Source organism: Heterodontus francisci, chromosome 8 (genome assembly GCF_036365525.1).
Source record: "Heterodontus francisci isolate sHetFra1 chromosome 8, sHetFra1.hap1, whole genome shotgun sequence".
NCBI classification, from domain to species: domain Eukaryota; kingdom Metazoa; phylum Chordata; class Chondrichthyes; order Heterodontiformes; family Heterodontidae; genus Heterodontus; species Heterodontus francisci.
Genome location: NC_090378.1, coordinates 88241136 through 88267340, shown reverse-complemented (window position 1 = coordinate 88267340; position 26205 = coordinate 88241136). Strand labels below are relative to the sequence as shown.

At 41.4% G+C, this 26205-nt stretch overlaps 1 protein-coding gene across 2 annotated transcripts in view; it reads left to right on the top strand.

Annotated features, from left to right (window-relative positions):
• The window catches only part of nek7 (NIMA-related kinase 7), a 342924-nt gene that overhangs the window by 186920 nt on the left and 129799 nt on the right, over positions 1-26205 (top strand). For both annotated transcript variants that reach the window (XM_068037696.1, XM_068037695.1), the window contains exon 2: positions 269-357. In XM_068037696.1, coding sequence (XP_067893797.1) covers positions 295-357 — 63 coding nt within the window. In that variant the 5' untranslated portion in view covers positions 269-294. The remainder of the gene's footprint in view (positions 1-268; positions 358-26205) is intronic.

The window sequence follows — 26205 nt, the reverse complement described above, 5'->3', positions numbered from 1 at the left end:
ATGTACATTAATCTACTGTAAATATGAATGATTAAATAACTGCTGCTTTTGTTCTAGTGTAGAGAAGGTTCAGTAGCATTCATTACCTTAGGTACAAATCTGGAAATTTACTTGTAATGTTAGCAAAAAGCCCATTCACCTCAAACATCACTTGATGTGATTATTGTAAGTAACCTAAATGCACTTTTAATTAATTCACTGTAGGAAAATCATTAGGTTTCTGTGTGATGATGCAATGTCAGTAAACTTGCTCCATTTGATATCTTAGGCAAAGGATCCTATTTCTCTTGCATTATGGATGAGCAGCCTCCACAACAGTTCGCTGGTCATGTTGCAGTTTCTGCATTTCAGTCACAGGTACTACTTTTAAATGTTTAAAAGCTATTGTATTAAATTTGGTGCCAAAATGCTTTTTATCTATTGCAGGATGATTTTAAAAGAAAATAAACTTGCATTTATAGAATGCCTTTCATAACCTCAGGATATTCCAATGTGCTTCATAGCCAATGACGTACTACTGAAGTGTAATCATTGTTCCAAAATAGTTACACAATTTATAAACAGCAAGGTCCCACAAAGAGCAATGCAGTAAGGACCAGATAATTTGCTGTTTAGTGATGTGATTTTTGAAGGAGAAATATTGGCCAAGATACTGGGGAGAACTCTCCTGCTCATCTTTGAATAGTGCCATGGGGCCTTTCATGCTTACCTGAGTGGGCTTGTTGGAGCCTCAGTTTTATGTCCGATCTGAAAGATGGCACCTCTGACAATGCAACACTCCCTTGGTACTGCGCTGAAGGGACAGCCTAGATTATATGCTGAAGTCTCTGGAATGGAGCTTGATCCCATGACCTAATGGGCTGAATTTTAACAGCCCTCTGACGTAGCGGGCATAGTGGCTGGAAAATTCTTCTAGGAGAGGCCCGCCTGGACACCTGCCGCCGAGAAGGCTACACCACATTTTACCGGCAGTGGTGAGGTCTCGGTGTGGCCCCACCGCCGCTAAGCGGCAGGGCCTTCATTTAATATTAAAACTAATTAAATAACATGCAAATAAACCTATCTGGTCCTGACGGCCGTCCCACGCCGATATTCCAACCGCTGGCCGGAACACCCGTGCCTTCAGAACTCCATTTGGATTTCCGAGGCAAGATGCTTGTGGGGAGGGGGGGAGGAGTGAAATTATCAGGGCGGGGAGGGAGCGGGAAAAACACTTCTTTTATCAGCTGTGGGGATGGTGGGAAGGGGTTGAAGGGCAAATGTGACTAGGCTGGAGGATAAAGTTCAGGTTTGGGAATAAAGTAAATTTTCATGATATAGGCCAATTTAAAAAAAGAATTGGGGTGGTTGGGAAAGGGCCTCCAGCCTTTAATTTATTTTTAAAGGAAATACACAATAATGTAACGTTAAAAATTCATTTTTTTCCCTCAGGGCTTGAAGCCCTTTAAAAATGGTGCCTGCGCAGTGGCGCTGGACGCCATTGTCGGGAACAGAGAGGCCGTCCCTCTCTACGTCATCGGGGGTGGCCGTTCTGCCCCTCCATTTTAATGAACCCCTGCTCGAAGTATCGTGGGGGCTCAGCGGTGGCAGTGAGCTTATAAAATTCAGCCCAATGAGGTGAGAGAGTTATCGCTGAGCCAAGCCTGACAGGATTTCAGCATGTTATAACAAATAATGTTTGAGTTGGTGCCACGTAACCTTTAAGAAGAAAACACTAAACTATTGTTAAAAATGCATTTTTAGCAAAACAGCTTTGCAGATGTGCGAGACAATTCTTGAGCTTGTCTTGGTGATGAAATACAAACAGGGGAAAAGCGTGAGGGGAGACTAATGGTAAATGAATTGTGTTCAGGTATGAACAAAAAGTAATAAAAACAAGAAATGCTGTAAATACTCAGATCTGACAGCATCTGTGGAGAGAGAAGCAGAGTTAACATTTCAGGTCAGTGACCCTTCATCAGATCAGTTCTGATGAAGGGTCACTGAGCTGAAACGTTAACTCTGCTTCTCTCTCCACAGATGCTGCCAGACCTGCTGAGTATTTACAGCATTTCTTGTTTTTTATTTCAGATTTCAAGCACCTGCAGTATTTTGCTTTTACTTTAGTGAACAAAAAGTAATACTTCTGTAAAATTGTGATGGATCCTATCTCATTATGGAGTGAGTGTAATTGCAAATAAATCCAAATTCTGAAACTTTTAAATGCATCTTCTCTAATTGTCACCCTTGTTCATTATTGCTTTTGCTTCAGTAAGATTGTTTTTGATGGACTTGGATGCTTTAAAGTTTTAATAAATATTTGAAACCATTTTTTATGGTGTTTTAACTGGTGTGTGTATGTGTGCATATATAATATATCTCCATATAGTGCAAAACAGCCACATTTAACTTTTACTGTTCGAAACTATAATGGTATAAGCATCAATCTGTAAATATGATTTCAGCTTGCATGGCTTCAAAACAAGTTATTTTTTCAATGTTTTAGGAATGGAACATTGGTCTGTTGAAATGATTTTCAGACTCTTTATTCTCTTGCAGTTGGTGGCATTGCTTAACTATCATTAATTCTAGTTCATTTTTAGTTAAGGAATATCCAAGAATCTGCTTGGTTACTGAGTGATCTTCTGCTGGAGACGAGTATTTTTATAACACAGTCTTGTGATTTTTGTTCACTTCTATTCTAACATAAAATTGCCATAATTGTATGTAGTAACTATATATTTCACTTTTGGCACCGTCTTATGCACAATAAATTCCAGATATAACAGCATACTTTTGGAATTCTGACAGTTCATTGCCACTTCTTCTAAAATTCTGAAACTAAACTTGAGCAGCTCAAAAATCTGCACAGCTTTTTTTGTCTTTTTCCAATTAAGTCCATTGGGTAGTGTCTCACGTCAAAAGGTAAAAAGAGAAACTTAGGACATCAGCAAGGTTGGAAAGATGATGACTTAAATGAAGTAAAGACAGGGTGATATTATGGAAAGATTGACTGAGGTAAGGAGTTGCACTTTTGGGATTCCAGAAAAAAAATCAGTTGAAAAAAAAGTTCTTGGGATGAGGATGTTGCTGGCCAATCTGGCATTTATTGCCAAGATACTGTATCTGTAGGTGGTGATAGGAGCATATTGTTATATCGTAGTGTTAATGTGATGGGGCCATCTGAAACATAAAGTTGGGGTATGTAAGAGTACCAAAGGAATGCTATCTGCTGTTGTAAGTGTGATGAAGGTATATTCATTGTTGCAGTTTCGTACAACTTATTGACTTGCTAGGCCACTTCAGAGGGTTGATAAGAGTCAACCACATTGATGTGGGACTGAAGTCGGAAGGTTTTCTTCCATAAAGGGCAATAGTGAACCAGTTGGTTTTTCCACCAGTCTTAACAGCACTATAGTCACTTTTACTGATCCTAGCTTTTTTCCCTAATTGAATTCAAGGTTTTTAAACTACCATGGTATTATTTCAACATCTGTTCTTTGGATGATTAGTCTGGTAACCACGACATAGCCTCTGAATCTAAATGATATGGTTATGTTGTTTTGGGCACTGAGAATACAAGGAGGAGAATCATATAGGATTGTGTATTTGTAGCTTTGAAGTACTGGGAAAGGAAATTTCGTGGAAGCACTGACAATCCAGTGTTGTATTAAAAACACTGTGCAGTGGCAACATTCCTAAGATATTGCTTCTGTGGACGGTGATGGGAGCATAATGTTATATCATAGTGTTAATGTGACTGGGCCACCTGAAACATAACGTTGGGGTATGTCAGAATACCAGAGAAATGCCATCTTCTGTGGAACTGTACCTCAGGAGATAAAGGTGGAAATAATAATTAGACTTTGCAAACTTAATAGCGACAAGCTCAGCTTAGCAGTGGATTATTTGGGATAATGTCAATACAAATTATCTAAGTTGCCATGAGTAATGTTGCAGGACATGTGCTGATTAATATGTGTGGAAACTTCCTGAGGTGTTAAGAACAACAAAGAACAAAGATAATTACAGCACAGGAACAGGCCCTTCGGCCCTCCAAGCCTGCGCCGATCCAGATCCTCTCTCTAAACATGTCGCCTATTTTCTAAGGTTCTGTATCTCTTTTCTTCCTGCCCATTCATGTATCTGTCTAGATACATCTGAAAAGACTCCATCGTGCCCGCATCTACCACCTCCGCTGGCAACGCGTTCCAGGCACCCACCACCCTCTGCGTAAAGAACTTTCCACGCATATCCCCCCTAAACTTTTCCCCTTTCACTTTGAACTCGTGTCCTCTAGTAATTGAATCCCCCACTCTGGGGAAAAAGCCTCTTGCTATCCACCCTGTCTATACCTCTCATGATTTTGTACACCTCAATTAGGTCCCCCCTCAACCTCCGTCTTTCTAATGAAAATAATCCTAATCTACTCAACCTCTCTTCATAGCTAGCGCCCTCCATACCAGGCAACATCCTGGTGAACCTCCTCTGCACCCTCTCCAAAGCATCCACATCCTTTTGATAATGTGGCGACCAGAACTGTACGCAGTATTCCAAATGTGGCCGAACCAAAGTCCTATACAACTGTAACATGACCTGCCAACTCTTGTACTCAATACCCCGTCCGATGAAGGAAAGCATGCCGCATGCCTTCTTGACCACTCTATTTACCTGCGTTGCCACCTTCAGGGAACAGTGGACCTGAACACCCAAATCTCTCTGGACATCAATTTTCCCCAGGACTTTTCCATTTACTGTATAGTTCACTCTTGAATTGGATCTTCCAAAATGCATCACCTCGCATTTGCCCTGATTGAACTCCATCTGCCATTTCTCTGCCCAACTCGCCAATCTATCTATATTCTGCTGTATTCTCTTGTTGTACACAAGGGTTGAAGACTATTTAATTGTGAGATTTCACTTTCCTAAAGAATGTGCTAGAAGTTCTTTAAAGCGCTAAATGAAAGAAGTTTCCTACTATGCAGACTAATATGACTTAGGCTGCTGAACTTTAAATACAGTGAAATAGGTATTCCATTCACTTAGCCACTCATGTACCTATCACAATCGCATACTCCTGCAGAACGTAAACTAAATTTTTGTCAAGAGAAAGCACCAAATCATAGCCAAACTCTCTCTCATATGCACAGAAATAAACCCAGAGAGTGTTGCAGATGACTTAATTTTTTAAAAAACTTTCTCAAACACATAACACAATAACAATGAACTCTATCTTAGTAAAAATTAAGCAAATGGGGACACAGAATAATTTTGGTATACTGTAAGAAAGGAATGAAAAGAACACTGCAAATTTAATGTGGCTAGCATTTAAAAGTAATGAAGTAAATTGCATGAGTTCCATGAATTCGCAACAGAAAGCAGGCAGAGTTGTTGTGACAGTGAGGGAAGGCCTGCAGTGACTCCAAAGCACATAGGGGCCTGGCATGAGGGAGAAACAGGCACAGTTATTATATTTAAACAGCAAATAACAAACAAATTAAAAAATAAAAATAGAGACAGAGCCAAATTATTTCATGAGCAGAGTACTACAGAGTGCCCAAAGTTCAGAAAGTTCATTACACTGTTGCAACAAGGTGAGCTAGGGGTCTGGGGATTCCCTCTCAGTCTTTGCCTGGTCTAACTGTAACAGGGTTTAATTGTAAAAACATCGTGTTTTTAGCTCCCCCATAGTGAATCCTTGTTCACCGCTTTTCAATTATAAGGCAAAGAAATCAATTAGACAAGTTTTCTTAGATTTAAACAAAAAAGGTGGAAGTTTATTAATCTTAAACTCTAATTCAGGTAACGGCTATGAATACGTGACGCTAGCATGCATACGCGATAAACACACGCAGACAGAGACAGAAAAAGTAGAAAGAATAAAGGGGGAAAGTTTGAGGCGATAACTGGTAGTTATTTACGATCCTTTGAGTTCAATGTGGAGTCTTTGATTGTCAGTAAGTCTTGCTGTTCGTTGGGCCCAGTGCACGCTTTAACTTGTTTTGATGTAGGAGTCTTCTCTCTCTTGAGGTTTAAGCAACTTCAGTGGGTCCAGAGGTTTGAGAGAAAGCGAGAGAGCGCCAGCCAGGAGAGAGGCTCTCCAGCTTCAGTTGCAACTTGCAGTCTGACTTCAAACTGTCCTGTCAGCACAATTCAAAACTCCAAGTTGGCCAGCAGGTTAGTCATGTGACTAACTGTTTAAACAAATTCTTGCGTTTATGGATTTCAAAGCTCTTGGTGGGGGGTTGTAGTGCTGCCTCTTACACCGACAAGATGTGGATCACCATTGCCCAGACCAGTCTCTGTTAATTGAATCAGTGAGCAATTCTTTTGTCTCTCCAAGCATTGTCTCTTAGTATGCAAATGTTTTGCAACCACTGCTGATCTCTTTGAACAAATCATCTCTTCACTCAGCAACAGTTTAAAATTAATGTTTGTGTGACGTAATTAATATGCCTCATTCTTGGCAGATGGGGGTCTTCATGGTACCTCCACACCCAGCGGAATGAAATGCAATTTAAAAAAAAAAATACATCTTGGAGCATGCCATTAGGTAGGCTTGCTTGTGCATGTTAAGTTTTAATATTTTTGCACACAAAGTTGTTGGAAGTGTGAGCTGATAAAAACACTATTTCTATGATATAAGGGCAACAGGGCATCTAGTGAACAATGGGACAAATGGTGTATCTCCTTAACCAATGAGATTTTGTGATTGAGAAACAGGTGGAGGAAGGACTGAGAAGGAAGTATAAATTCGAGTTAGTGAATTCAATGCCTAGTCAGGTACTAAAAGGTTAATCAGGAGAAAGAAATTAAGAGTATGAGAGGAAGTTAACTAGAAATGTAAAAATGGATAGCAAGAGTTTCTACAGTTATTTACAAAGGAAAAGAGTAAGTAAAGTGAGTGTTGATCCTCCAGAGAGTGCTATAAATCAGGAGGTGGAAGGAAGCGAGGAATTTGGTGAAATTACAATTGCCAGGGAAGTGGTACTGACCAAACTAATGGAGCTGCAGGCTACAAGTTCCCGGGTCCTGATGGGCTTCATCCGAGGGTCTTAAAAGAGGCGACTAATGAGGTAATAGATGCATTGATAATTTTTTAAAATTCGCTAGATTCTGGAAAAGTTCCATCAGACTGGAAAGTAGCAAATATAATCCCTCTATTCAAGAAGGCGGGGAGGCAGAAAACAGGTAACTATCGGCCAGTTAACTTGACGTCTGTTGTGGGGAAGGTGTTGGAATCGATCGTTAAGGAGGCTATAGCTGGGCACTTAGAAAAACTCAAGGTAATCAGGAATATTCAGCATGGTTTTGTGAAAGGGAAATCGTGTTTAACCAGTTTATTGGAGTAACATGTTCTGTGGATAAAGGGGAGCCTGTTGACGTACTGGGATTTCCAGAAGGCATTTGACAAGGTGCTACATAAAAGGTGCAAAGTAGGAGCTCAAAGTGTAGCGGGTAACATATTAGCATGGATAGAAGATTGGCTGGCTGGCAGAAAACAGAGTATGCATAAATGGTCCTTTTCTGATTGGCAGGATGTGACGAGTGGAGTCCAACTGGGGTCTCAACTTTTTACAATTTATATCAATGGCTTAGATGAGGGGAGCGACAGCATGGTAGCTAAATTTGCAGATTACACAAAGATAAGTGGGAAAGTATGTTGTGAAGAGGACATAAGGAGCTTGCAGACCAGTATAGATAGGTTGAGTGAGTGGGCAAAAATCTGGCAGATGGAGTATAATGTGGGAAAATGTGAAGTTCTTCACTTTGGCAGGAAGAATAAAAAAGCAGAGTATTAAACGGGGAACGACTGCAGAATTCCAAGGTGTAGAGGGATCTAGGTGTTATAGTGCATGAGTCACAAAAAGTTACAGGTACAGCAAGTAATAAAGAAGACTAATGGAATGCTATCCTTTTTTTTATTTTTTTATTTTATTTATTTATTTAGAGATACAGCACTGAAACAGGCCGTTCACATCGAGTCTGTGCTGACCAACAACCACCCATTTATACTAACCCTACAGTAATCCCATATTCCCTACCACCTACCTACACTAGGGGCAATTTACAATAGCCAATTTACCTATCACCTGCAAGTCTTTTGGCTGTGGGAGGAGACCAGAGCACCCGGCGAAAACCCACGTGGTCACAGGGAGAACTTGCAAACTCCACGCAGGCAGTACACAGAATCGAACCTGGGTCCCTGGAGCTGTGAGGCTGCGGTGCTAACCACTTTATTACGAGAGGAATTGAAAGTAAAAGTAAGGATGCTATGCTTCAATTATACAGAGCATTGGTGAGACCACATCTCGAATACTGTGCGGAGTTTTGGTCTCCTTATTTAAGGAAGGATGTGAATGTGTTGGAGGTGGTTCAGAGGAGGTTTACTAGATTGATACCTGGAATGAGCGGGTTGTCTTACGAGGAATGGTTGGACAGACTAGGCTTGTTTTCACTGGAGTTTAGAAGAGTGAGGGGAGACTTGATTGAAATATATAAGATCCTGAATGGTCTTGACAGGGTGAATGTGAAGGGGATGTTTCCTCTTGTGGGTGAGTCCAAAACTAGGGTGCACTGTTTTAAAATTAGGGGTTGCTCTTTAAGGACAGGGACAAGGAGAAATTTTTTTCTCTCAGACGATGGTACGACTTTGGAGTTCTCTGCCTCAGAAGGTGGTGGAGACGGGGTGATTGAATATTTTTAAGGCTGAGGTAGATAGATTCTTGTTAGGCAAGGGAATCAAAGATTATCGGGGGTAGATGGGAGTGTGGAATTTGAGACAGAAACAGATCAGCCACGATCTTATTAAATGGCGGAGCCGATTTGACGGGCTGAATGGCCTACTTCTCCTAATTCATATAGTCGTATGGTCGTACAGAATAAGAAACAAAGGGAGGGAAATAAAGATTAGATTAAGACAGAGAAAAAGTGACAATGGAGAAGTAAGAATAAAAAATTTAAAATTTGGTATTTTTAAATCTAAAACAATTCACTACCTAAATGAATGAGGCACCAAACTTATAATTGTTCATTTTCTGGGCAAGAGAGTTTGATTGGAGTCATTAGCAATTATCATGTTGTTAAAAGGGTACTTGCACTGTTAATTATTAGACTTAACTTTCTGTATTGAGTTAGTAGGCAATGAATGCGCAAACTTCGTGAAAAGCACAGGGCGGTTAAGTACAAGATGCTGTTTTCATGGAGCCCGTGCCGATTCGCAATTCTTGCCCTATCTCTTCCTCGCTACAAGTTGTTGACCAATTTGTGCATTAATAACTGCATGTGCCATTGTTACGACTGAGGCTGGAGGAGTGCACTGTCTTTTTCCAGTTCCACTTCTCTACTGGTCACAACGTATCTTTAACTGTTTACCAGTTACTGATACAGCCAATTATATACTTTTTTATTTCAGAATAAAATCCACTAACTAGGTTTCTTTAATAAACAACAAAATTGTTAATTTATTATAAGACAAGACTTATTCTGCAACACACATTGAAATATGAAAGTTCCCTTTTAAATTAACCCAACACATACATACACACACCGGTTAAAGAAAAAAATAAAGAAGTTTTTTCTTCAGAGATCTCTCTACAAAAAAGACAAAAAAGAACTTTGGCCAAATACTTGTTAATTCTTGAAGGAAAAGACGAAGGTATGGAATGATATCAGTTGTCCCTTCATTCTGGCATCCCAAATATGTGGAGACAGCTGTCACTGGGATCTTTTTGGAGCAGTCCTGTTTAGGCAACTTTGAGGGTTAGTTTGGCAGACTTTCAAGGAGAAATGCAGCATCAGGAGTTTCAGCTATCACACTGGATTCTGGAGAAAGGGTGAGCTGGTGTCTTCTTTCTTAGGCTGACCCCCAACTGACTCAAAACAATATCCAAAATGAAACAAGCTCTTGACCATCATAAATCTTGGCATGTCATATCTCTGTAAACCACTCCCCTAGTCACCAAGGCACTTGCTGTTTATTTAGCTTAAGCCATGTGACATCCAGTAAGGGTTTGTTTTGAAATAATGTTTCCCAAGTCCTTTCAGTGACTTTTTAAAAAAAAGTCCAGCATCTATGGAATCTCTCCAGTCCCAAATAAATCCATCTCCACAATCTTCAAACACGAGTCCTCAAAACAATATTAAAAAGGGAAGTACTTTCGTAACAGTCATTCAGATGCTGGTGTCTTTTCATCCAATTCTGGGCCTTTTTTTTTAAGTGTTGGTGAGTGTAATTGCAGTTAATGCACAAGTATTTATTAACATAGTTTGCACTATGAGCAACCAGCAGCCTAAAGAGTCGGCTGGGTAGGAAGTACAAATTCTTAACTAAGTTGTAAACCACTGGAGAAAAATACTCTTACAGCAGAGCCAAATTATTTATTTTAAAATTTGGGCAAACTGCCAGCAGTTACAGTGGATAGATTTCTTTAACTGTGCAAAAACTCATGCAGAGTGACAAAGAAGCCCAACACTGGTTTGTGATATTCGAGGGCCAGGAAAATAACTTATCTTTTTGCCCATATCACAGTGAGTGCAGGGTTCACTTATTCACTCTTCCAGCAGAGATGAGACCTGTAGGCACAGGAAAAATCACCTTTCCAAAATCTGGTAAAAGAGCTCATAGAAGCCGAGCAGTGGTTTGGCACTCTTTGACATTTGATGACCAGGGAATTCATTTTAATCCACATGGTGGAAAGTGCAGGGTTCCCATTTATTTATTTGCTATTGCAGCCTGGCAGGGAACTCTGGGCATGGGGCAAATAATTTTAACAATAATTAACCATTTATTTTAAGTTAAAATTGGATACAAAGTGAATAGGAGTGTCACAAATAACCTTTCAAATTTTTGAATGGGATGGATAGGGGTGAAAAGTTACAAGTTTACAGAATGGGGTGGCATCACCTCTGGTAGAAGAATGCTTCACTGCTATTACTGTTAGACTTTATTGATTTAAATAGGTATTACAAATACAAGGTCTTGAAGAATTTTAATGTACTCATTGATCTAGCTGGGTGTTGCAAACAGGGAGTCTGGGTGAAGCAGAGTTAGATTGTGGAGGAAAATTGGATAACATAGTGGGTATGGTAGCATAGTGGTTATGTTACTGGGCTAGTAATCCAGAGACCTGCACTAATGGTATGGAGTTATGAGTTAAAATCCCACCATGGCAGTTGGGTAATTAAGTTCGATTAATTAAATAAATCTGGAATAAAAATTCGTCATCAGAAATGGTGATCATGAAACTACCAGATTGTGATAAAAGCACTTCTGGTTTACTCAGATCCTGCAGAGAAGGAAATCTGCTATCCTTACCTGGTCTAGCCTCTTTGTGACTCCAGAACCACAGTAATGTGGTGATTCTTAACTGCCCTCTGAAATGGCCTAGCAAGCTACTCATTTGTATTCAAGAAGGTGTCTCGCCACCACGTTCTCGAGGGGAATTAGGCATGGACAATAAATGCCAATCTTGCCAGCGACAGCTGCATCCAGTGAATAAATAAAAAATTGGACCAGGGAGCATGGATGCCAATTACTCCCCATTTTAAAGTTATGCATTCTGTTCTTAGTTTAATATACTACTTTGATTTTAAAAGAAGTATTTAGGGCAGTTCTAGCAGCAAAGTGGTAGAGTTAATTGGAGTTGAGGAATTTCTCTGCAGTATAACAGGAGGAGCTGGGAGACACAAAGCTGAAGTCCTACAACACCACCAGTGGCAGGATGGTTAATGATAGTGTATGAAGTTTCCATTATTAATGTAAACATGAGAAATATCAAAAAATTGGCAGCAAAGTGTGGTAAGAGGATGACAATGGTAATATAATTTCACAGACTGTAAGTGGTACATAGAAGTAAGATTTTAATATTGCATGATTTGACATTTGTGAAATAACCAAGTATCTCTACATTTGTCTGCTTTCAACTTGGCTTGCAAATAGAAATAAACTGTGCTTAAAAAGCTCAGACAATTCAGTTAAGAAGGATAATAAACACACAAAAAAGATAATGCAATTCTTTTATAAATAAAATTACATAAAATGGATTTCATTATCTGCAAGCATATATTTAATCGTAGTTTTTGTGGCAATCAATGTGTGATGAATGAAATGACTCTACTAATCTGTGTTAAATTTAACCATTTTCACCCAGTGACCATACGATGTATTTTATTTTTGATTTGCTTGGTGTATGTTGAGGTACTGTTGAGAGACCGCACTTAGAAGAGGTAAAATAAGTACCATATTGTGCTTAAACATGGTGGAATAATGCATAAATTATTGGAGATTGGAACACAGCTCCAAAACAGTCAATCTAATTTTTAATTCACAATTTTTGAAATCAATTTTTTTGAAATCTTAAGAATGAGCATATTTGTGGATAATTAGTGCATATCTGATTTCACCAATTCTTAGACATGAGGCATTCCTTGACTGAAGACAGAACAATTTAATTGGATAACAGAATTTTCTGTATTTTGTATTTAATTCATCTTTGTGTATATTTCAGCATTTTCTCAAGTAAATTACATTTCTGTGCAAGTCATGACCATGTTCCAGAAATAAATAGGGATAGCCCTAATATACTGCATTCGATATTTCTCCCACATCCCCAACTTAGTGAAAACAGAAAACAATTGTTTACCACAGAAGAGAATTAACTTCTTTTATTGTGTGGTGTAAGCACAAAATTACATCTGTAAATCATGATTTGCTGAAATTTCCTTCTGTTAGTTCTATTAGAGTGGGATTAGCAAGATATGCTGCTTTATTCATAACTTTCAAATCTGGTTTGACCTGTACTTTAAAAAAAAAACCTCAAGTTACAGGGTATTAAGGAGGCATTTGTGATGAAGTGAGAATTTATAGGTGATAACTCTACAAAAATAATAGTTAAATGGAAGCCTGAAAAGGTAGTTACATTGAAAAAACTAGTTGGAGGTAAAATACTATTTGCCCTCTGTTGCAAACGAATTATTATGGACTTTGAAAATCAACTTTGACCAATTTCCTTGAAAAGTTTCTGAATTTGAGAAATAAAATCTGAAATTTCCCGTTTTTGCTCCAGATTCAGAGATGTCCATGTATTACCTCCATATTGTAAAGAAACATGTTGAACATTGTCATGACAAAAGCTGGGTTATTTAAAGAAAAATGGGTAAACAACGTATCATGATGGCAATATGTCGTTCACAATGCATATTGTTAACATGAACAATTTCAAGTATCAGCAAGGCTTCAAAATATTTTGCTCCTGATATATGCTACTAAAATATGAATTTTAGTAGTCAACATTGAGCAGTAGAGTCCATTCACATATATATTTAACTGGTAAAATAACTTGACCGTATTTGTAACCATGGCATTACAGTAATTTAATAACTGCTATTGACGTCATCAAAATGGTGTCTATGAACCCTGTAAATAATTGTGGGCTGTCATTTACTTTTATCTGTGCCCTGTTGCTCATCTGCATTTTATTTTTAGGCTTAGTGATGCTCAAGATAAAAATTGATATCTCCCCACTTCCCCCCCCGACCCACCACCCAATTTTTCAATTTTCTTTTTCTGGTGTTGGGGTGGACTCTATTTTCCTTGGATTCCATACTGGGTTTTGATACTGAAAATAAAAATATAAGAACACCTAGGGGAAAAAAGTTACATTTGCAATAAATATAGACTTTAAAGGCCTTTAGTTGTACTAGAGTTTATGGGAGTTGTCAATGGAAATAATTGAAGAACAGTGAAGATAACTAAATTTCAAAGAAAGCAGATGTTTAAGTTTCCTCCCCAAAATTCTACAAAATTAACTATTTGACTCAGCATTATAGAGTCATTTATGGCATAGAAAGTGGCCAAACAGCCCATCGAGACCATGCCAGCACTCTGCGGAGCAATCCAGTCAGTCCCACTCCCCTGCTCGATCCCTGTAGCCCTGTGCAAGTTTATTTCCTTCACGTGCCCATCCAATTTCCTTATGAAATCATCCATTGTCCCTGCTTCACCACCCTCGTGGACAGAGTTCCAGGTCATTACCACTCGCTCCGTCAAAAAGTTCTTTCCCACATTCCCCCTGCATCTCTTGCCCAAAACCTTCAATGTGTGTCCCCTAATCCTTACACCATCAGTTAATGGGAACGGTTTTTCCTTGTCTAACTTATATAAGCCTGTCGTAAATCTCCTCTGCACCCTCTCAAAGACTCTCACATCCTTCTGAAAGTGTGGTGACCAGAACTGGACTCAATACTTTAGCTGGGGCCTAACCAGAGCTTTCTCAAGGTTCAGCATAACTTCCATGCTCTTGTACTCTATGTCTCTATGAAACCCAAGATCCAATATGCTTTGCTAACCACTCTCTCAATATGTCCTGCCACCTTCAAAGACTGATGCCCATGCACCTCTGTTCCTGCACACTCTTTCGAACTGTGCCATTAAGTATATATTGCCTCTCCCTATTCCATCTGCCAAAACGCATTCCCTCACACTTGTCTGTATTAACTTCCATTTGCCACTTGTTTGCATTCTCGGAGAAGTCTCGGAGGGCGGAGTTCTGGACGGGTAAGTATAAAAAACTTACCTCTGGTAAAAAAAAAACTGAAAAGTGACGTCACAGGAAAGCTATGACCTGATTGGCTGGTAGGGAATCTATACTGAATTTGAAAATAAAACATTGGTAAAAATTGATTAAAACCCTTAATTAACTAATTAATAAGTAGAGTAACAAAACCAGAGGGAGGAGATTACTGTATTTAGTTAGCATTTAATATTTATAGTAGAAATCTAGCACTAGGGACCATATAATTAATTATAACAATTTAGGAAGGATTTATTAAGTATTTTATATTAATTAACTAATTAGAGCTAGAAATGACAGTTAGAGGGGTGAAGTGCTTCACCTGTGAGATGTGGGAAGTCCATGACACTTCCAGCGTTCCGGACGACTACATCTGCAGGAAGTGTGCCCAGTTGCAGCTCCATACAGACCGCATGGATCGGTTGGAGCGGCAACTAGATGCACTTAGGAGCATGCAAGTGGCAGAAAGTGTCATAGACAGGAGTTTTAGAGAAGTGGTTACACCCAAGGTGCAGGGAGATAGATGGGTGACTGCTAGCAGGGGCAGGCAGTCAGTGCAGGAATCTCCTGTGGCTATTCCCCTCTCTAACAAGTATACCGTTCTGGATACTGTTGGGGGGGATGGCCTATCAGGGGAAAACAGCAGCAGCCAGAGCAGTGGCACCACGGCTGGCACTGTTGTTCAGCAAGGAGGGACAAAGCGCAGAAGAGCAATAGTTATAGGGGACTCTATAGTCAAGGGCACAGATAGGCGCTTTTGTGGACATGAACGAGACTCCAGGATGGTATGTTGCCTCCCTGGTGCCAGGGTCAAGGATATCTCTGAACGGACAGGGGGCATTCTGAAGGGGGGGGGGGGTGGTGAACAGCCAGAGGTTGTGGTACACATCGGTACCAACGACATAGGCAGGAAGAGTGACGAGGTCCTGCAGGGGGAGTTTAGGGAGTTAGGTAGAAAGTTAAAAACAGGACCTCTAGGGTTGTAATCTCGGGATTGCTCCCTGTGCCACGTGCCAGTGAGGCTAGAAATAGAAATATAGTGCAGCTAAACACGCGGTTGAACAGCTGGTGTAGAAGGGAGGGTTTCAGATATCTGGACCATTGGGATCTCTTCAGGGACAGATGGGACCTGTACAAGAAGGACGGGTTGCATCTAAACTGGAGGGGCACAAATATCCTGGCTGAGAGGTTTGTTAGTGTCACTCGGGAGGGTTTAAACTAGTGTGGCGGGGGGTGGGAACCAGAGCAGTAGGACAGCTAGTGAAATAAATGAAGGGGAACTAGGAAATAAGGCCAGTAAGACTAAGAGGAAGAGCAGGCAGGGAGATGTTGCAGAGAACAGCGGGACTGGTGGTCTGAAGTGCATTTGTTTCAATGCGAGAAGTATAACAGGTAAGGCAGATGAACTTGGAGCTTGGATTAGTACTTGGAACTATGACGCTGTTGCTATTACAGAGACTTGGTTGAGGGAAGGACAGGGTTTGCAGGTAAATGTTTCAGGATTTAGAAGCTGGTTAAGGAGAATATCACAGCTGTACTGCGGGAGGACACCTCGGAGGGGTCATGCAGCGAGGTAATATGGGTGGAGCTCTGGAATAGGAAGGGTGCAGTCACGATGTTCGGGGTTTACTACAGGCCTCCCAACAGCCAGTGGGAGGTAGAGGAGCAGATATGTAGACAGATTTTGGAAAGATGTAAAGGTAACAGGGTTGTAGTGGTGGGTGATTTTAACTTCCCCTATATTGACTGGGACTCACTTAGTGTTAGGGGCTTGGATGGCGCAGAATTTGAAAGGAGCATCCAGGAGGGCTTCTTGAAACAATACGTAGATAGTCCAACTAGGGATGGGGCCGTACTGGACCTAGTATTAGGGAATGAGCCTGGCCAGGTGGTCGAAGTTTCAGTAGGGGAGCATTTCGGGAACTTTGACCATAATTCCATAAGTTTTAAGGTACTTGTGGATAAGGATAAGAGTAGTCCTCGGGTGAAGGTGCTAAATTGGGGGAAGGCTAATTATAATAATATTAGGCAGGAACTGAAGAATTTAGATTGGGGGCGGCTGTTTGAGGGTAGATCAACATCTGACATGTGGGAATCTTTCAAATGTCAGTTGATTAGAATCCAGGACCAGCATGTTCCTGTGAGGATGAAGGATAAGTTTGGCAAGTTTCGGGAACCTGGGATAACGCGGGATATTGTGAGCCTCGTCAAAGAAAAAGGAAGCATTCGTAAGGGCTGGAAGGCGAGGAACAGACGAATCCCTTGAGGAATATAAAGACTGTAGGAAGGAACTTAAGCAAGGAGTCAGGAGGGCTAAAAGGGGTTCTGAGAAGTCATTGGCAAACAGGATTAAGGAAAATCCCAAGGCTTTTTATATGTATATAAAGAGCAAGAGGGTAACCAGGGAAAGGGTTGGCCCACTCAAGGACAGAGAAGGGAATCCATGTGTGGAGCCAGAGGAAATGGGTGAGGTACTAAATGAGTACTTTGCATCAGTATTCACCAAGGAGAAGGACTTGGTGGATGATGAGCCTAGGAAAGGGAGTGTAGATAGTCTCAGTCATCTCATTATCAAAAAGGAGGAGGTGTTGGGTGTCTTGCAAAGCATTAAGGTAGATAAGTCCCCAGGGCCTGATGGGATCTACCCCAGAATAGTGAGGGAGGCAAGGGAAGAAATTGTTGGGGCCTTGACAGAAATCTTTGTATCCTCATTGGCTACAGGTGAGGTCCCAGAGGACTGGAGAATAGCTAATGTTGTTCCTTTGTTTAAGAATGGTAGCAAGGATAATCCAGGAAATTATAGGCCGGTGAGCCTTACGTCAGTGATAGGGAAATTATTAGAGAGAATTCTTAAGGACAGGATTTACTCCCATTTGGAAACAAATGGACTTATCGGCGAGAGGCAGCATGGTTTTGTGAAGGGGAGGTCGTGTCTCACTAATTTGATTGAGTTTTTTGAGGAAGTGACAAAGATGATTGATGAAGGAAGGGCAGTGGATGTTATCTATATGGACTTCAGTAAAGCCTTTGACAAGGTCCCTCATGGCAGACTGATACAAAAAGTGAAGTCACATGGGATCAGAGGGATGCTGGCAAGATGGATACAGACTGGCTTGGTCATAGAAGACAGAGCGTAGCAGTGGAAGGGTGCTTTTCTGAATGGAGGGCTGTGACTAGTGGTGTTCCGCAGGGATCAGTGCTGGGACCTTTGCTGTTTGTAGTATATATAAATGATTTGGAGGAAAACGTAGCTGGTCTGATTAGTAAGTTTGCGGACGACACAAAGGTTGGTGGAGTTGCGGACAGTGATGAGGATTGTCAGAGGATACAGCAGGATATAGATTGGTTGGAGACTTGGGCGGAGAAATGGCAGATGGAGTTTAATCCGGACAAATGTGAGGTAATGCATTTTGGAAGGTCTAATGCAGGTGGGAAGTATACAGTAAATGGCAGAACCCTTAGGAGTATTGACAGGCAGCGAGATCTGGGCGTACAGGTCCACAGGTCACTGAAAGTGGCAACGCAGGTGGACAAGGTAGTCAAGAATGCATACGGCATGCTTGCCTTCATTGGTCGGGGCATAGAGTATAAAAATAGGCAAGTCATGCTGCAGCTGTACAGAACTTTAGTTAGGCCACACTTAGAAGATTGCATGCAATTCTGGTCGCCATACTACCAGAAGGATGTGGAGGCTTTGGAGAGGGTACAGAAGAGGTTTACCAGGATGTTGCCTGGTCTGGAGGGCATTAGCTATGAGGAGAGGTTGGATAAACTCGGATTGTTTTCACTGGAACGATAGAGGTGGAGGGGCGACATCATAGAGGTTTACAAAGTTATGAGCGGCATGGACAGACTGGATAGTCAGAAGCTTTTTCCCAGGGTGGAAGAGTCAGTTACTAGGGGACATAGGTTTAAGGTGAGAGGGGCAAAGTTTAGAAGAGATGTGCGAGGCAAGTTCTTTACACAGAGGGTGGTGAGTGCCTGGAACTTGTTGTCGGGGGAGGTGGTGGAAGCAGGTACCATAGTGACGTTTAAGAGGCATCTTGACAAATACATGAATAGGATGGGAATAGAGGGATACGGACCCCGGAAGTGCAGAAGGTTTTAGTTTAGGCAAGCATCAAGATCGGCACAGGCTTGGTGGGCCGAATGGCCTGTTCCTGTGCTGTACTGTTCTTTGCCCATTCTGCTAGCCTATCTATGTCCTGTTGCACGCAGTTCGTATCATCTGCACTGTTTACCACTCCTCCAAGTTTGGTAGCACAGACCCTTGGGGAACACCACTGTTGACCATCCTCCAGTCTGGAAAAACAACCATTTACTATGACTCGCTGTTTTCTGTCCTTAAGCCAATTTTTTTTATCCAATTGGACATTGACCCTCCTATTCCAGGAGCCTCAGTTTTGTTAATCAGCCTTTTATGTGGTACTTTATCAAACACTTTATTAAAATCCATATCGACAACATCTTACCACATTCTCTTCATCAACCTTCTCTGCTAATTCATCAAAAATTCAATTAGATCCGTCAAGCATGATCTGCCTTTTACAAATCTGTGTTGGCTATCCTTAATTAACTCAAACCTCTCCAAGTGCCTGGTTGATTTCTTTCTCCCTGATTATTGTTTCCGAAACCTTAACTGCCACTGATAAACTAACTAGCCTGTAGTTGCTAGGACTGTCCTTACACCCTTTCTTAAATTTGCTACTTTACAATCTTCTGGCACCTCCCCCATATCTAGGGAAGATTGGAAGATTATGGCAATCCCTCCGCTGTCTCCACCCTTTCTTCCTTTAGCAACCTGGAATGCAAGCCTTTGGACCAGGTGATTTATCTACCCAAACATCACCAGCCTTTCCAGTAGCTCCTCCCTCTCAATTTTTGCCCTATCCATTGATTCTACTCTCTCTGCTTCTACCAATATATTGTCAGATTCCTCTTCCTTAGTAAACAATGATACAAAGTATTCTAGCCTTGCCCTGTGTCTCGAAGCATACATTCCCCTCTTTGTCCCTAATAGGCTGTACTCCACCTCTTACTACCCGCTTACTATTTACATGTGGTGGAAGAATTTTGGGCTCCCTTTATGTTGACTGCCACTCTATTCTCGTATTCTCTCTCTGCTAGTCTTATTTTCCTCTTCACCTCCCCTCTCAACTTATTGCATTTGACCTGGTTCTCACTTGAAGAATTCACCTGACATACATCACACGCCCTCTTTTATTTGTTTCGTCATAATGTCTCCTTCGTCATCCAGAGAGCCTTGTTTTTGGTGCCCCTACCTTTGTTGACATGTACCTAGCCTGTACCTGAAGCATCTCTTCCTTAAAGATAACCCATAGTTTCATTATGGTTATGCAATAAAATTCATCAACAACTTTTTAAATCTCAATTTATTTTTATTAAAATATGATTGTTCCTGGAGCAGAGTTCAAGCTCTGGTTTCAGTTGGTGATCTCCCTTACACAGGTTTGTCCCTATGTATTACAATTCAACTGCAGCAGATTTAGTTTATGATGTGCATAGTATATGGGCGCCGTCTGCTCTGGATGAAGATCATGCATGGGAATTTAATTTTTTGTTCCAAAATAATACAATGAAAATTCGGAACCTCCATGGTATGCAAAAGTTATTTCCCAAGTTTTAGATTTCTGATTTACAAATAATTCAAATTACAGGGAAGATTTATTCCATTCAAAATAAAATTCTTTTGAATGCAGCCACGACGGGTGTTGTATGTATCCAGCATGATTGCTGTAATACATCATCCAAAAATAATGTAATATTACAGTTATTACTGAGTTCTGTTTTGGATATTTCTGGACTTTCGAAACTTCACCTCGCAACCAACTGAAGTATTGTAATGGAGAGCAGTCTGTTTGATCTGAGTAAGCTGTATCCTCAATTGTTTTTGAAATGTATAGTACAATTTTCTCTTCGGCTTTATTTGAAGTACAAAGACAATTATTCTCGTGTTATTCAAGTGTCCAATAGTCATTGTCATAAAAATGAACTGCTTTGTCTTGGGAAAAAGTTTTAGTTGATGTATTCATACGATATTGGAAACTGGCATTTTAAACAGAGGGGAAGTGTGCTTCTAATTTACTAAGTGTGAAAGGTTATAAATTATGTGGCTGTTAATCATAATTTAACTGCTCCCAATAGGATAATTCACCGCTTTAAAATTAAAATGATAATTCATGTACTCAGTTATCCCTTCATGTTTCCGCCACAGACTATGCTCCATAACTGCTTTACACATGACCTGAATTCCCTTTTCATCAGGGGTCATGGAATAGAATGTTGTGCTTGTAATTCATGTGTGAGAGATTTCTGAAACTTTTCTTGCTCAATAAGGATAACAACTGGTCACAAAAATATATTTTAGACTTGAATATCTGTTTTTATGATTTTTTTCATAATTGTCAAATTATGTTTCTAAAATTTTCAGATTTACATATATTTTGTCAATGTAGTCGTGGACTCTTGACAGTTCGGCCAGACTCTCTTTTGGGCTCCAGTCTAGTTGTAAAATGATTGACTGTGTGCTCTTGCATGACCATAAGTGGGTTGAATTTCTTTCTCACTGTAATATTGGGCCAAATTTTGATGTATTGGGGCATCTAATGGTATCTGCTATTAGTTAGACTTGCCCCTCTTGAGGTCAAAACATATTTTCCCCCACTAAGTTTCTGAAATGGTGCAGAGAGAGCAGCAGGCCATCTGGGACTTTGGTGAACAACGGGACAAGCAATAGTACATATCCTTAGTTGATCTGATTGAAGGATTGAGTAACAAACAGTGGAAAGATTGAGAATGAAGTGTACATTAGAGTGGGTGAAGTCAATGTCAAATCAGATACAGAAAGAGAAATAGAGATGGAAAGAAAGATTGGATTGAGAGAGAAAAAAAAGGAAGAGTTTAAAAAAAAAAGTAAACATTTTCAACTTGAAACTTTTAATATTTCCAACATCAATTAGTACCTTAAGGAATAAAACTTCACCCTTGTAATAATTCATATCCAGTGCCAGCAGGGTTGATTGGCAGTAATTAGCAATTTTCACGTTAAATGGTTCCTGACACTTAAAATAATGAGACTTAAACTGATAAGTTTAGTCTGTGTTCGCTTCGGAGGTACAGTGGCTTCATGACATTGACTGTGTGTCAGTGGTGAGGCAAATGAAGAGATACTGTTTTGCTAAGTTGATATGGTGTAACCTTGTCAGCAACTTTTGATATTCATGTTTAACTGCGCATCTGTCCCTCACCTGAAGTTGCTGTACCATTTACACACAAATAACGGCGAGCACGATTAGCCTGAACGTTATTTTGAGAACAAAATCTGGCCATTATGGTTTTTTAAAATTCTATCAAGAAGAGGGGTCATTAGTTTAAAAAAAAAAGAGAATTTGCTGTTGGCCCTTTGTAGAAAGCTCTGAACATGATAAACCCTTCCAATCCTGTCCCAGCTCTTTCAATAGCTATCTCATCTGTAATAATAGTCTTGCAAATATAATGCATACATTCTGTCAGAGTTTGTATTTACTTCATGGGATGGCCTCCTCCTAAAGTTCCCAGCATCACAAATGCCAATTTTCAGCCAATTCGATTCACTCCACATGATATCAAGTAACGACTGAAGGCACTGGATACTGTGAAGGCTATGGGCCTTGACAACATTCTGGCAATAGTACTGAAGACCAATGCTACAGAACTAGCTGCACCCTTAGCCAAGCTGTTCCAGTATATAGCTACAATACTGGTATCTACCCGGCAATGTGGAAAATTGCCCAGGTATGTCCTGTACAGAAAGAGCAGGACAAATCCAACCCGGTCAATTATCATCCCATCAGTCTACTCTCCATAATCAGTAAATCGATGGAAGGTGTCTTTGACAGCGCTGTCAAGCGGCACTTGCTTAGCAATAACCTGCTCAGTGAAACTCAGTTTGGGTTCAGCCATGGCCACTCAGCTCCTGACCTCATTACAGCCTTGGTTCAAACATAGACAAAAGAGTTGAACTCAAGAGGTGAGAGTGACTGCCCTTTACATCAAGACAGAGTATAGCATCAAGGAGCCCTAGCAAAACTGGAGTCAATGGGAATTGGGTGAAAATTCTCTGCTGATTGAAGTCATACCTAGAGCAAAGGAAGATGGTTGTGGTTGTTGGAGGTCAATCATCTGAGCTCCAGGACACTGCAGGAGTTCCTCAGGGTAGTGTCCTGGGCCCAACTATCTTCAGCTGCTTCATCAATGACCTTTCTTCAATCATAAGGTCAGAAGTGGCGATGTTTGCTGACAATTGCACAATGTTCACTATTCGCGACTCCTCAGATACTGAAGCAGTCTGTGTAGAAATGCAGCAAGACCTGGACAATCTCCAGGCTTGGACTGATAAATGGCAAGTAACATTCACGCCACATAAGTGCCAGGCAATGACTATCTCAAGCAAAACAGAATCTAACCATTTCCCCATGACATTCAATGCATTATGATCATTGCATTCCCCACTATAAACATCCTGGGCATTACCATTGACCAGTAACTGAACTGGAGTAGCCATAGAAGTCTTTCTTTTGGGCCTCCTTATCTCGAGAGACAATGGATACGCGCCTGGAGGTGGTCAGTGGTTTGTGAAGCAGCGCCTGGAGTGGCTATAAAGGCCAATTCTGGAGTGACAGGCTCTTCCACAGGTGCTGCAGAGAAATTTGTTTGTTGGGGCTGTTGCACAGTTGGCTCTCCCCTTGCGCCTCTGTCTTTTTTCCTGCCAACTACTAAGTCTCTTCGACTCGCCACAATTTAGCCCTGTCTTTATGGCTGCCCGCCAGCTCTGGCGAATGCTGGCAACTGACTCCCACGACTTGTGATCAATGTCACACGATTTCATGTCGCGTTTGCAGACGTCTTTATAACGGAGACATGGACGGCCGGTGGGTCTGATACCAGTGGCGAGCTCGCTGTACAATGTGTCTTTGGGGATCCTGCCATCTTCCATGCGGCTCACATGGCCAAGCCATCTCAAGCGCCGCTGACTCAGTAGTGTGTATAAGCTGGGGATGTTGGCCGCTTCAAGGACTTCTGTGTTGGAGATATAGTCCTGCCACCTGATGCCAAGTATTCTCCGAAGGCAGCGAAGATGGAATGAATTGAGACGTCGCTCTTGGCTGGCATACGTTGTCCAGGCCTCGCTGCCGTAGAGCAAGGTACTGAGGACACAGGCCTGATACACTCGGACTTTTGTGTTCCGTGTCAGTGCGCCATTTTCCCACACTCTCTTGGCCAGTCTGAACATAGCAGTGGAAGCCTTACCCATGCGCTTGTTGATTTCTGCATCTAGAGACAGGTTACTGGTGATAGTTGAGCCTAGGTAGGTGAACTCTTGAACCACTTCCAGAGCGTGGTCGCCAATATTGATGGATGGAGCATTTCTGACATCCTGCCCCATGATGTTCGTTTTCTTGAGGCTGATGGTTAGGCCAAATTCATTGCAGGCAGACGCAAACCTGTCGATGAGACTCTGCAGGCATTCTTCAGTGTGAGATGTTAAAGCAGCATCGTCAGCAAAGAGGAGTTCTCTGATGAGGACTTTCCGTACTTTGGACTTCGCTCTTAGACGGGCAAGGTTGAACAACCTGCCCCCTGATCTTGTGTGGAGGAAAATTCCTTCTTCAGAGGATTTGAACGCATGTGAAAGCAGCAGGGAGAAGAAAATCCCAAAAAGTGTGGGTGCGAGAACACAGCCCTGTTTCACACCACTCAGGATAGGAAAGGGATAGGAAATAGCCATAGAAGTACCATGGCTATAATAGCAATTCAGAGGCTAGGAATCCTGCGGCGAGTAACTCTCACCTCCTGACTCCCCAAAGCCTGTCCAGCAACAAGTCAGGAGTGTGATGGAATGCTCTCCACTTGCCTGGATAGGTGTAGCTCCAACAACACTCAAGAAGCTTGACACCATCCAGGACAAAGCAGCCTGCTTTATTGGCACCTCATCCACCACCTTCAACATTCACTCCTCCTCCATCGACACACTGTGGCAGCAGTGTGTACCATCTACAAGATGCACTGCAACAACGCACCAAGGCTCCTTAGAAAGCACCTTTCAAATCCATGACCTCTACCACCTAGAAGAACAAGAGCAGCAGATGCATGTGAACACCACCACCTACAAGTTCCCCTCCAAGCCACACACCATCCTGACTTGGAACTATATCGCCGTTCCTTCCCTGTCAATGGGGCAAAATCCTGGAGCTCCCTTCCTAAAAGCACTGAGAGTGTACCTACCCCACACGGGGATTGCAGCAGTTCAAGAAGGCAGCTCACCACCACCGTCTCAAGGGCAATTGCGGATGGGCAAAAAATGCTGTCCGAGCCAGCGACGCCCACATCCCATAAATTCATTTTAAAAACAAGAAACTACTGTCCTGATACGCCAAAAAATCTTTTGCTAGGAAGTGCTTAGTTAAATAGTAATGTGGATATAGTTTTGAAATGTGTTACCTGTTTGCATGTTTCAGGGATCTAACTGGTTGAAGGGACAGCGATCTGATTTATTTAAATTCTTGATATATGATTGGTTGAAGCGACACTAGTTTCTTCACCAATCTGAATGATCAATCAGATGCTCAATATAACAACTGCATTCATGTAAACAAAATAAATGCAAACATTTTAAAAATGTGTTACTAAGAATCACTAAGGATACAAGCTGTTTCATTTCTTTGACTGAAAAGCATAAAAGTCAAAAGACTTGTGTTCAGTTCTTTTTCTTTAATTGGGAAAACTAAGATGATTTTATATTGCAGTGTCAGTAGGTTGTAGTTTTAAGTCACACTCCAGAGACTTAGAAAAATAAGCTCGGCTGACACTTTTCAGTGCAGTACTGAGGAACTGCTGTGCTATCAGAGGTGCCATCTTTCAGAAGAGACATTAAGCCAGCGTCCTGTTTGTGCTCTCAGGGTGATGTAAAAGATCCCAAGGCACTTTTCAAAGAGGGCAGGGGAATTCTTGATGATGTCCAAACCAATATTTATCCCTCAACCAACATCACTAACAACAGAATTATCTGGTCATTTTCATATTGCTTTGCGCGTGAATTAGCTGCTGTACTTTCCCTACATCGACAACAATGAGTGCATTTCAGAAGTACTACATTGGCTGTAAACCTTATTGGGATGTTTGAGGTTGCGAAGTACACTGTTTAAATGCAAGGTCGTTCTTGTGTCACTGGAATCAAAAAAGAAATTTAAATGCCTCTGGCAAACAACTGTAACATTTTGAGCAACGTAAATCTGATAGGTCCTGGCCATGTTCAATTTGCCCATCATGGTGCAGTTCGTATTGTGTAAAGGCCTGCTCGGGTCTGCAAAAAAAACCCGACCTGAGACTGGCCCAGCCCAAGTCCTTCCATTTTTTTCCCGCGCCCGACCCGACGGCACAGTGGCGCAGTGGTTAGCACTGCAGCCTCATAGCTCCAGCGGCCCAGGTTCGGTTCTGGGTACTGTCTGTGTGGAGTTTGCAAGTTCTCCCTGTGACTGCGTGGGTTTCCGCCGTGTGCTCCGGTTTCCTCCCACAGCCAAAGACTTGCAGGTTGATAGGGAAATTGGCCATTTTAAATTGCCCCTAGTGTAGGTAGGTGGTAGGAGAATGGTGG